This window comes from Chenopodium album, chromosome 1, assembly GCF_948465745.1.
Source record: "Chenopodium album chromosome 1, dcCheAlbu1.1, whole genome shotgun sequence".
Lineage (NCBI taxonomy): Eukaryota > Viridiplantae > Streptophyta > Magnoliopsida > Caryophyllales > Amaranthaceae > Chenopodium > Chenopodium album.
The window spans coordinates 3293690-3306134 of record NC_137834.1 but is presented as its reverse complement, the minus strand read 5'-3'; the positions used below and the strand labels follow the sequence as shown (position 1 = coordinate 3306134).

Below are 12445 nucleotides of genomic sequence, written 5' to 3'. Positions count from 1 at the left end.
TGCCCAAATTTTCACTTTTATCAATTACAATGGTCAATTAATGCTAAAATAAGCGAAAACCCCAATTCAATTAAACCTCAAAACCTTATAAATCAAGATCCCCAAATATTACTAAACTCATGAACCCTAAAGTGAATTCTAATTAAAACCCTAATTAATTAGGTTAATTAAAACCTTTAAACAAATCGAGGGATTTAATTGGGTGGCAAAAGTGAAAAAAGTTGGCTCCAGTAACGTCTTAATTGGACGGAAAATGTGAATGGGTAGTGCTACCCAAACATTTTCAAACTTGTGGGTATTTCTAAACAAATAAAATAAAAATGGGTAGTTGTTCACAAATGAACCTATCTTTAGGGTAAATCTACACAAAATTTCCTATTGTTTACACCCTTAACCCAAGACCAACAAAAAAAGTAATGGCTATATTTGGTAAATAGCTTTTTTTTTACCAACATTAGCTTATTGATTATTAAATAAGTTAATTTAAGGTGTTTGATGAGAAGTTTATCTTAAGAGCTTATTCCACAAAAAATAAGCTCTTTTTCTAAAAACTCATTTTAAGAGTTTTTTCAATTAGCTTGTTCAGTAACTTATGGGGAAATAACACTTGTACCCCCTTTAAAATCATACCTAAACTACCTACCCCACAATTAGTTTATTGAGTCAGACCCAGGCAATCAGCCTGATTGACGAAATTTTGTCAATCAGTCGCTGTTGCGGGCCATACACGGTAGATATTAGTATTATGTTAATTGTACGGATTATTTTAACGGATGGAAATTTCCCGTTAGTGACGGTGGCAAGTAACCCCTGAATCGACACTCTTATTTTCTCTCTCCTAACTTGAAGCTTTCATTATTAGTGGCGGAACCAAATCTGGATACGAAGATATCTTCCTGTTGTTTACACTTTGTATATGGTATGAAAACTAACATAATTAATCTAATACATTATAATTATTATAAATGTTTTTTTAACGATAAAATTCATGTTAAAAAATGGTAACTTTTGTAGTAGGTTAGATAGTTAGGGTAACTTTAACCCATTTTACAATAAGTTTGTTAATGAAAGTCCGCCTTAATCGTCAAGAATTTGTGTTCCTAAATGCCTTTTACTAGGCATCTTTCTAAAAAATTGATGCAATTGCGTAACTAACAAAATTTTGGCATATTCGACAGTGGTTTTTGAGTAACGTAGCTTTTAACAAAAAAAATCAGTGTTTGGTAATATAGTAATTGGGGTAACTTTTATCAAAAGTTAATTAGAAATATTAGCTTTTGAAATTAGAGGTAGCTGTTGAAAATTTTATCTATAGTCTTAGGAAAAAATATTGATTTTATATGTAACAACAACTAACAGCTACCTTTACGGCTACATTTTGCCGAACATGTCCTTAAAGGATGATATTACCAGTACATTTTTTTGTTAGTAGTACTTTAGCATTATATTTTCCAAATTGTTCATTTTAAGTAACTAGAGGTTCTTATGGTAAATCCAGTTTATCACAAGCAAAGCTGACTATAGAAATAAACAACGGATAAAACGTTGTTAACACTTATTTCATATTTTATATGTTAGTTTAAGAAAAATAAGTTATGCTAAGGGTTATTGAAGCTCAAATTACAATAATTAAAATAGGTTTAAGATTTCCTTCTTTATTATGTTAAAGCGCATTGTTTACATAATTCATTTTGACTAATGTTGGTGATTTATACATAAGAAAAAGTGTCTTCTGTAATTGCTTGCTGCAATCGGTTCAATGAATACTTTATTAATATTCAATTGTTATAATTTCAGTTTATTGATAATTAAAGATATTATTAGTCAAAGTTTTGCATTCACATACATAACTAGTAGAAATGTTTCACTTAAAACAAACGGAAGGAATAAGATATAACTTCAAATAAGATAAGATATCCAGAAAAGCAAAATTAGGTAGCTAGAACACAACACATGATTAAAAAAAAAACAAACAATGCCATCTAGAGTGTCCAATGTCCATGCAACTTCAATGAAAAATTAACAAATTTTGAATACATCGTACTTTGACATATTATTACTACTTGTGCTCGAGGTTACATTTGTCATTTACAAAAATGCATGCCAATATATGTTTAAGAATTATTACTAATAATGGGTTGATCTCTTTGCCTTTTGAGGGAAAAAGGGAGTAATCAGGTGGAGGGGCCTACACAGTAAAATCAAAGGGTTGCAAAAGCCAAAGTTGAGTGATTGAGAGATGGAAAAAGGTTATCTATAGAAAAAATAAAAATCATGCAATTTGTGATGCATTTTTTTAGATAGGGACATGTGGAAGAATCATGTGTGGCTGACTCATTTTGTCAGTGGCTGTGAGTCACAGCCCTTTTATTTTTTTTTACTTTAATTTTTTTTTTAAAAGAATTTTTATGGATCAATTATTATTTTTTATTTATTTATATTGAACCTTATTATCAACAATTTAATTTAGTTGTGAACCCTACTCCATTTATTTTCTTTATCATCACTCTATTTCAATTGGCTTCTACCTGTTGTCTCATCCACAATTGCACTTGATGCACATAAGAGTGGCTTATCTTCATCGTTCATTTATATTTATATCTTGGGTGCATTCAAAACCTTGTAAAAAATGGTGGTACCACTACCTAACCTCTTGATTTTTAGTTGAATATTTAGGTTTGTAGGTCTAAATTAGAGTTACATCAGTCTTCTTTTCAATAGATTTCTTGTTTTGATAGATTATTGTCCATTCGAATAGAAATAAAGATAATAATTGTGTAGAATATTTTTATAATTTATTATTAACAATACTTGTATTGATGATTTGATTTTATAGGCCGGCTTGATAATAGGTTGGCTTTACTACACGCATTGTTAAGATGATTTGATGTTTCATTGACTTTAAATTAATCAAATATTATTATTAAATGACAATTTAGTAGTACATATTTCGAATTAGGAAAACATTGATCACTTCTTGTACAACATAAAGCAAGCATGATATTTTTTTTAGAAATATAATTAAATACGCTTGCAAATAATGGTAGCAATGATGTAGATGAAGTTCAATCTTACTTCTTGAATATCACCCCCAAGACATCAGCCAACGTAGCTAGTAACCATCCACATTTTCTCTAGCTAATCCACAGGTCAAAGTTCATATCGGAGTTTTTAAATCCGCCTACTCTATATTGAATCATACTATGATAGATATTGCTAATATGTGTAGGGTTAATTTATTATTACATAGCTTTTCAAATTAGTTTTTTTTTTTTTTTTTTTTTTTTTGTTTAATCGCGGTTGTAAAAAAAAATAAATTTACGGTACTTTTAAGTATTGATAAAAATGCATTAATATTGTTTCTTTATTAAAAAAAAAAAAAAAAAAAAAAGAGCCTCTCCTCCTTTTTCCTCCTTTCTCTCTCCAAAACCCTAGCCTCCATTGTTGAATTTTGAAGGGGCTTCCATCGATTTTAATCGGTGGAAAGCCCCAATCTTTGTTTCTTTATTGGTTTTTCAGGTTTATAATAATGCTTCCTCCTTTTGGGAGGAACTTTTCTCCCTCGAAAGAAAGGATTTAGATCTCCTTCGAAAGACAAGAGTTTTTCGACCTCCTTCGAAAGACAAGGTTTATCTCCTCTTTTCGAGGGAGAAATTTCTTAGTTTTGAATTCATGGTAGCAAATCTAATGGATTGTCGTGCAATTATTTCGTTGGTGAAAACGTTATCAAGTTTTCGAATACGAACATATGAATCAGAAGGAAAACATCCTCACGGCTACAAAGGATCGTTAGATTGTCTCTCCAACAAGGCTGTAATTTTCAACGATATAAGTGGGAGATGCTCCGCAATGCAAGATCTACTCGACGATTGTAGTTTTTATGAAGGAAAATTTTATTTGATTCAATATCTTATGTATTTGTTAACATCGAATCTCTATTGTAGATGTCGTATGACTTTTAATTAATGAAATATTTTTGCTATTCAAAAAAAAAAAAAAAAAAAAAAAAAAAAAAAAAGTGGGCCAAAAATATAGTAGTGATTTGACAACAAGTTATTATCCAGAAACAAATAATTTCAGGTAATGTTCAATAAAACCACAAATATACAACCAAATAAAATTAACCTTGTTTGTTGTGGCATGGAAGATTTAATACGACAACAAGAAGTGAATGAAATTGGCAAAGGGGGTCCGATTGCTTGGCATTATAATTTCATATGCTATTTCAATAATTAACATCCTTTCAATTTTGTTTCCATTTAAGAAAAAGGAAAATTTATTAGTATTATATGTTTAAGTACTACAATTACTCAAAATAATCAATCATAACATTTCTAATCTTAAATGAAAACACAAAATCAATCATGATATATATTATATAGTAATAATAATGAGTTATGTATGTCACTATGTTGTGCTACATATTTGACTTATTATGGTCTATGACTGCATTATCTTCAACTTATTTAATTTATTATAACCTTTAAAATTATTGGAAAATCATCAAAATATTTATTTGTCCTTGTGATTATGTGTGATTTTGTAACTTAATTATTTTGTCTGAAGAATGTTACTCCTTACATCCAAACCATTCAAACTTAATTTTAATTTGCCTAAATTTATCTTACAAAATTAACCTATAAACTTATTTAGTTTTAAACACATTTTTTTAACACAATTGGAATTCTTCATGTTACATGAAAACTTGAACAAAACATTGGTTTCATTCTTGATTCTTGAATGGAGTGATTTGATATGAATTACTAAATAAATGAAATATTTATAACTTTTATAATAAATAATTGCAAATTAGGTGCAATATTGGTAGGTCTTTAACGAGTAAGTTGACCATGTTGATTGGTGCACTGCTTGTAACAATTTCAATAGTTTAGATTTTAAGACATATTTATAGTTAATGGACTTGATCTTTATATATTAATATGTGGTTAGGCTACAATTTACAACGAAATTAGGGATGCTTGTTTTTTACCTAATGAAGTATCTCAACAAGATATCATATATATACTTCTATATATATATATTGTAAGTATTTTGACCTAATTAATTCCAAGTTCCACTAATGTAAAATACTACCATTAAATTATAGATTTCCATTTTTATTATTTCAAGAGCATAAAAAGTCCAATCCAAACTTTGAATATATATAATAATCATGATCACTTTCGTAAGTGGAATTTTCCAATATTTTGAAATTACCATACTTTTAGAATTGTTTTTTTCTAGTAAAGATTATGGGGTATCATATACTATTAGTCTATTACTACGTACGTATATAGTTCAAAGTTCACTTGTCCTTAAACAATTAGTTATCACGCTGTTTAATTCATGAAAAAAAAATTTACACATTTTGATTTAATGAGATGACACTATGTAACAGTGGTCAGCTAGAAATCTAATCATATGTGTGTGACACAAATTAAATATTGAGAAGTTTGATAATAAATCATTACCATGCTAGAGAAAGGAAACACTTTTATTTTTGAAAAATTTCAAATAATAAACGATTACACGAATGAGCGTGAGGCTGCGTGACTACTAAAGCCCTTCATTCCACCTTAAAAAAAAAATATTCAGTTCAGTAAAAATAAGTACCTTTAAAGAAGAAATATATAAGAGAATCGGTAAAAATAAATCTAGTTCAGCAAAAATAATTCCAATTCAGTAAACTTAATTTCAGCTCAATAAAAATAATTTCAATTCAGAAAAAATAATTTCAATTTAACAAAAACAAGATGAAATGAACCGCATGCCCTAATTCTAGACCAATATTCAATCTACATACGTAAGTAGCTCTTTTTGTTTGCCTTCCCTCACCCCATCCTCCAAAGGCCAAAACAAAATGTGAAACTAATATAGATGAAGATGATTTAATTTGCATGTGGAAAAGGTAGATATATAGTTGATGTGCTTTCATTATGTAGTACGAGTATTATTATCAACTTTAGTATAATTAACTACCAATAATTAATTAATTAATTAATTAATAATAGGGATATAATATTATTAAAATCATCAAATTGGCTAATGAATCTTTTTTTTTTGTGATACTCTAGGATGGAGGAAATGTTATCCTAGGTAAGTACACTTTGCTGATGATATGTTAATTTTTAAGCAACTTGTACTTGTTCACATTGTTCGCCCAGGTTATTGGAATTAATTAAATGCGATTGGTGGGATTTAATTATAATTAAGCCCACTTAAGATTTGACTAACCACGTATTGTCAGGTGTATTAGCTCTTAATTAGCCCACTGTTTTATGGGCAGTATTCCTCTTTTAGCTCATTCAATTAGCCTCCTAATTAAGATACGTTTATGGTTAATTCATTATTATACTAAGCAACTTGTTGAATTATTATTAATCTTTACCCCTTTTTAATTTTAAAAATATATATATATATGTTAGATAACGTTAATGATTCCCTTCAATAATGCAACCTAGAATAGCTTTAAGAAATTCTTTATTATTATTATTTTAGATGTCATATGGTTATTTATTAATGATGATATTCTTCTTCCTAGAATAGCTTTAAGAAATTCTACAAATTTAAATATTTATTGGTTTTTTTTACAAAAATAAATAAATTATAAGTCCTCCTAAAGGACACTAGTTTTTATTGATTAAAGTCATACGACATCTAAAATTAACAATTAACGACAAAGAAGATAGGTTTCGCAAAATCAAACAAAAATTAACTGGGGAATGACTAAGAATCTAAATGTAAAAATACAATACTCCGTATAAAATTTCGTCTCATAAATATTTATCGGTTATATATCAACTTTGCTCATTAAAAATGATGTTCAATCAAACGTGTGTGGCTGTAAATAGGAGACGGTCGAGAGTTAGGGTTTTGTTTGGTTCACCTCATTTTTGCTTTTCTAATTTGATCAGTGGTGATCTAGTCTGATTTGATTTGATTCGGTCTAATCTGATCTGAACTTATTTTTTTCTAAAATAAGTTGAACTAAACAAGGCCCTAAACTCCCAATTGATGCTGATCATGATGATTAGGTTAGTCCTTAATCACGTGGACATAGTTCTAAGTACATCTTTCTTTTCTTCTTTGGGATAATAATGTCAACAGCTTAGCAATTGAGGTAAATGATCCAACTGGATTCCTCCCTTTTCGCTTCCTTGATATTGTTTATTCATTAATTAATCAACTAATTAAATAAATTTATTGATTATGTTTAATTAAGATGCCTCTTCCTAGTGTTGAAAGGTTGAGATTCATTCCCTAAATTGGAAATTGATCCCCCTATAAGCCATCATTTGTCAATTGGCTTTCTAATAGAAAAAATTGACTTACTCAAAAGAGATAGATTTCGTTTAATTACCCATGAAATTATCATTTTAAGTAAGTGAAACAAATTTTAGATAAATCTTTGTAGTAAACATCTATAATAACACAAACATGTAAATTCTTTGTCGCCAATTTTCATTAGCACGGGTACAATTTAGTACAACGATACTTTTATCTAAGCTTATTTGGTGTTAGCCTTGATCTTTTCGGCGATTTTGTCCTTGAGGATCCTTCTCATGATTTTCCCAGATGGAGATTTTGGGATTGTTTCCATAAAATGAACTGATCTCACTCTTTTATAACTTGCAACATTTGATGCAACATATTTCATTATGTCCTCTTCACTTTCTTTGGCATTTCGATTGATTACTACACAAGCAGCTGGAACCTCCCCTGCATCTTCATCTGGCACCCTGCATTCAAATTCGACAAGATTTTAAAACGCTTACAAACAATAGTCCTAATCGTGTTAAGAAACCTCACGTATCACAACAACAACAAATACGTACGGAATCACAGCTGCATCTTCAATTGAAGGGTGAGAGAGAAGGATAGCCTCCAATTCAGCCGGAGCAACCTACAAAACCAATATTACTCGTATATTGTAACATAATATGGTTGCGCATATTATTGTAACACGTTACTTAATGCACCTTATACTATAACTGTACGTTAAATTTAATTCGTTATGTTAAGGCAAGTTCAATTAAAACTTACTTGAAAGCCTTTGACTTTAATTAATTCTTTGATACGGTCAACTATAAAAATATCTCCATCTTCATCTATGTATCCAATATCTCCAGTATGAAGCCAACCATCTTTATCCACAGTTTGTTGAGTTGCCTCGTCGTTCTTGTAATAACCTTGTTACATTATATTTATTTTTTCTAAGTACTATATAGTATTGATCAATATTAATTAACATAACTTGTTACAAGCTAAGTAATTATGTACATATATACCTTGCATAACACATTGGCTCCTAGCACAAATCTCACCGGGTGTGTTCTTAGGGAGTGATCGGCCTGTCTCAGGATCGACGAATTTAACCTCAATATTCGGTAGGATGAACCCTACTGAGTTCCTCTTAGCAATGCCACCATGTTCTTGACTTGGTTCAGCATGAGTTAGAGTTATACAACTATGTTCCGTCAGTCCATATGCCTAGCAAGTTCAAACATATAGACCAATTAATATATAAATCCTGCGCTGCTTCAACCATCAGCTTAAAATTTTGACTTGATTCTTTAACATTGATAAGTTTGAGCTTAAAAAGCGTACCTCTTGTACTTGTACACCAGGAAATTTCTTCTCAAATGCATTGAGAATTTCGGGTGCTAGAGGAGCAGCAGCAGTCATGATAGCTTTAAGCTTAATCTTAGTGAGATCGAATTCATCAACAATAGGATTTTTAACCAAGGCCAATATAATGGGTGGTACAATAGGTGCAAAATTAACCTCATAAGTTATCAAAGCATGTAAAAATGTACGAAGCTCATACCGCCCCATCACAACTACCTTACCCTTATTTCTAAGGGTAGCACAACATATTCCTGTGATACCATATATGTGAAAGAAGGGCATTAGACCAAGTATGGTAACTTTGCCTATTGCTTCTTTAGGCACACTAAAGAGGGTAGAGCAAAGGTTTGCGACGATGTTACGATGAGTTAACATAACTCCCTTAGACATTCCTGTTGTTCCTGATGAAAATGGGAGTGCACAAAGATCAGTTTCTTGAATTGGCTCTGAGAAGTGGTTCATGTTCGTCTTATCGGCTGCTTGGAGGAGTTCTTCCCAGTAGATTGCTCCTGAATTTCCTCCAATTCTTTCTTCTCCTAGGATGATTTTTGGTAGGCTCAATTCCTTAACCTGTTATGCATTTTTAGTACTTGTTAATGTTAGTATATTATACATTCTGTACTCAAAATCAAAACATGGCCTAAAATGAGCATGTTGAGTTGTATGTATACTAGCTTGCTTAATTGCTTTGAACTAGTTATGTTGAGTTAGTTCAATTGCGAAATCAACTCTTTTTCTTTTAACTGCAATAATACGACCTTTAAATTTTATTGTACGTTACAAGAAAAAAAAAATGATAACGGATTGGGCTAACCCAGCCATAACCCACTATTTGGGCCTACAAACACGATTGAGCTAGACTAGGTTAGTCAAAATTGCATTATTCAATATGGTTTGCATACTTGACCCTTATATATAGCCGGCCTGATTATTCGGTCTGCTAATAGACAGACCGAATTAGGCCGGACTTACAGGTAATAATTCCATAAAAAATTGGTGTTCGCCAATGGTATTAAAAAGAAACCATCTAATTTCTGTTATGCAATGTCATATTGTTTTATGTTTTCTGACTCATTTAGTCTAATTATTAACTGCCTCATATTTTATAGCATGCCTAATTGAGTATTAACCTTTTAGCCATTTTTTTTTTTTAACCTTATACTGTAATTCAAAAGAAGTACTTATGATAGTTATGTATCAATTAATGCAAGTATAATACTTTAGGTAACACTAACCTTTTCATATATGGTACCATTGGTAACAATAAGCTTAGCATCAGCGGCCTCAACTTGCTTGCTAATCTCCGAGACGTGTGCTGCCGGATTTGCACCGGAAAAAACACCACCAGCAGCCATAATACCTAAAGCAACAATAGCATATTCTGCCATATTTGGAAGGACAACAATAACAACGTGCCCTTTTCTTAGGCCAAGTGACCTTAAGGCCCTAGCAAACCTTTTTGTGTCTCTTGTTACTTGACCATAAGTATATTCCTTTCCCGTCATTGCATCAACAAATGCCACATGATCGGAGTATAACTCCGCGTCTTGGAGCACAAAATCCGGTAAGCTAATGTTTTCTGGAACCGGAACTGGCTTGAACTTACTTCGGAAAATTATCTCTTCTTCCTCTAAGGGGACTTGGTTTAACAATTGTGTTCCCATATTTTTTTTTGTTAGTGTTTAAATTGCTTGATTTTTGAGAGGAGGAAAATGGGATTTAAAGGGAAGAATTTTAGCTAGTAGAAATTAATGGGTAGTAATTAGATTGAAAAGATGATATGCATGGTATGAATGAATTATTTAGCTAACAACTATATTGGCAAGTATGGTATTGTTGAGTCACATTCTTTATTCTATACTTGGTTTTGGGTTAAGTTTAACTTTCAACCTTACCTCAAGTACAAACTTCCTTCAATTGAATGAATAATTGTACTTGTATTCTATTAAAAAAATAAAAAATAAAAAATAAAAAATAATAAAAAATAAAAAATAAAAACTATGAATAATAGCTTGGACTTGTTATATGATTTGGGCCTTTTATAAATTGGTTGCAATGTTTTGTATTGTAGATCCATATGGATCAAGGTGCTTCAAAATAAATTTGGAACTTAAAATTTGTTTACTTCCGATGTCTCATAATAGTTGTCACACTTCGAGAATAATAAAAGAAAAGTAAACATCATTTACACTGACGCGGAAATCATATGAAGTACTACCTCTGTTTCCACAATTTTTTAAAATTGGAGATCTAGGGTGTTAAAGTGGAGTAATATGTAGCAAAAATAAGTAAATGAAAAACAAAAAAATTCCTTTTGTGTAGAGTAAAGCGGGTAAAAGTGCAATAATTTATAGCAAGAACAAAGACGAATGAACAAAGGTGAAAAGTGTAAAGAACATTATGAAACAGTAGTAGAAATGCTTTAATCCTAAATATTTTTTGGTAGTTTAAACTTTTAAGTTGGTAAGGTTCATTAGTTGGGCCTATCTTTTTGTTAATGATCTTATGAAGTGGGCTTAATGTGTAAATTGGACACATGTCCAAAGCCCACTACACTCATTATAAGATTACCGTACAGAAGTACAGTTGCTGAAAAATGAGGTGAACTAATGTAAACACATTTTTTTCAGTAGTTTACCAAAAAAGATTGTGTTGATCACTCTTTTCTTTTGACAGGGTCTTGATCATTCATAATCTATATGCTTTTTTGACCAAATAATTGTACGTAATTATGCCACCCACTTAAATTAGCCATTATGTCTAGTCTTTGATGACTCTTGAGTCTTCAATGCTTTCTTTTCAGTTAGATCCTTGAATTGTCTTACAAATTTTGATCTTCGTTAACTTTTCTATAGGATCTTGACCAAACTTAATTGCATTCTCACTAATGAGATCACAATAGAGGTGTGAATGTGTGATACTATGTGGATTGAATGATTGATCATTCTCCCTTAATACTCGTAATACATATATCCTTAAGTACATAGATTTTTATATTTTTATGACTTTACACCGGAGTTTAAAATTTTGAGATGCACTATGGAGCGTCATTATATTTTGAGATTCTTAGATTTTGACAGTTGCGAGTTTTTACCTTGTCTTTTAACTTAACATGTTTGCGGGTCATGTTTCAAGCCAAGCTTGTGCGGCTTGAGCCTGGTTAGGCCTAGCCCAATAGTTAAATGATGTACAATGCCAAAATTCAACAAAGGAACTTGAGAACAGGCCATTATTATCCACCCTAATTATGTGGATGCAACACAGGCCCACCTATACCTGGTGCGAATTAATTCCACTTTGAAGGAGGGGCGGATGAGATTCGAACCCGTGACCTTTGTGTCACGCTGGCTCTGATACCATGTTAGTGGACCAACTCAACCAAAAGCTTAAGCTGATAGTTGAGACCCAGGAATATGTTTTATACTCTATCACTAATATCTCGACGTGCAAGGCTCAGTTTTCAATTTTTGTGTGTTTCGTGTTTTACTTAAAATTGCAACCCAAATCTTACATGTAAAATTTTTAGTCTTAGAAGTCATACCACATTACCACCAAATGTCATCTTTAGTTGTAAGTTGCAACAAATCATTAAACAACACAATACATAACTTGAAGCAATTTTCAATAAAATTCGATAAAGTTGGGTATGGATCACTCGGTTTAAAAATAGCCAAAACTAGCATGAGTCTTGCGCAAGCTCAACACATGAACACAACATACATAAGAAGCACACAATGGGCCATGGGCTAAGAATGAACATAAATTTCAAGCTTTCGCACTAGCATAATTTGATGAGCCAACATTTTTTTTTAATTGC

The 12445-nt window shown here is 31.1% G+C and overlaps 1 protein-coding gene across 1 annotated transcript; it reads right to left on the bottom strand.

Moving 5' to 3' along the window:
• Nucleotides 1–7459: 7459 nt before the first annotated feature.
• Nucleotides 7460–10292, bottom strand: LOC145632001 (4-coumarate--CoA ligase-like 1). The gene is made up of 6 exons (XM_081684280.1): nucleotides 9864–10292; nucleotides 8608–9198; nucleotides 8289–8490; nucleotides 8044–8189; nucleotides 7836–7903; nucleotides 7460–7739 (listed from the first exon to the last, which is right to left on the bottom strand). Exons 1-6 carry the CDS (start codon nucleotides 10290–10292, stop codon nucleotides 7508–7510), a joined length of 1668 nt encoding a protein of 555 aa, XP_081540406.1. The 3' UTR covers nucleotides 7460–7507.
• Nucleotides 10293–12445: the final 2153 nt, after the last annotated feature.

Excerpts from the sequence above, each read along its gene's own strand:
- LOC145632001 (XM_081684280.1), bottom strand. The coding sequence starts at position 10,292 with ATGGGAACACAATTGTTAAACCAAGTCCCCTTAGAGGAAGAAGAGATA. Across the intron at positions 7,904-8,043 it reads TTAAAGTCAAAGGCTTTCAA|GTTGCTCCGGCTGAATTGGA; the intron begins GTAAGTTTTAAT and ends TTGGTTTTGTAG. Across the intron at positions 7,740-7,835 it reads GAAGATGCAGCTGTGATTCC|GGTGCCAGATGAAGATGCAG; the intron begins GTACGTATTTGT and ends ATTTGAATGCAG.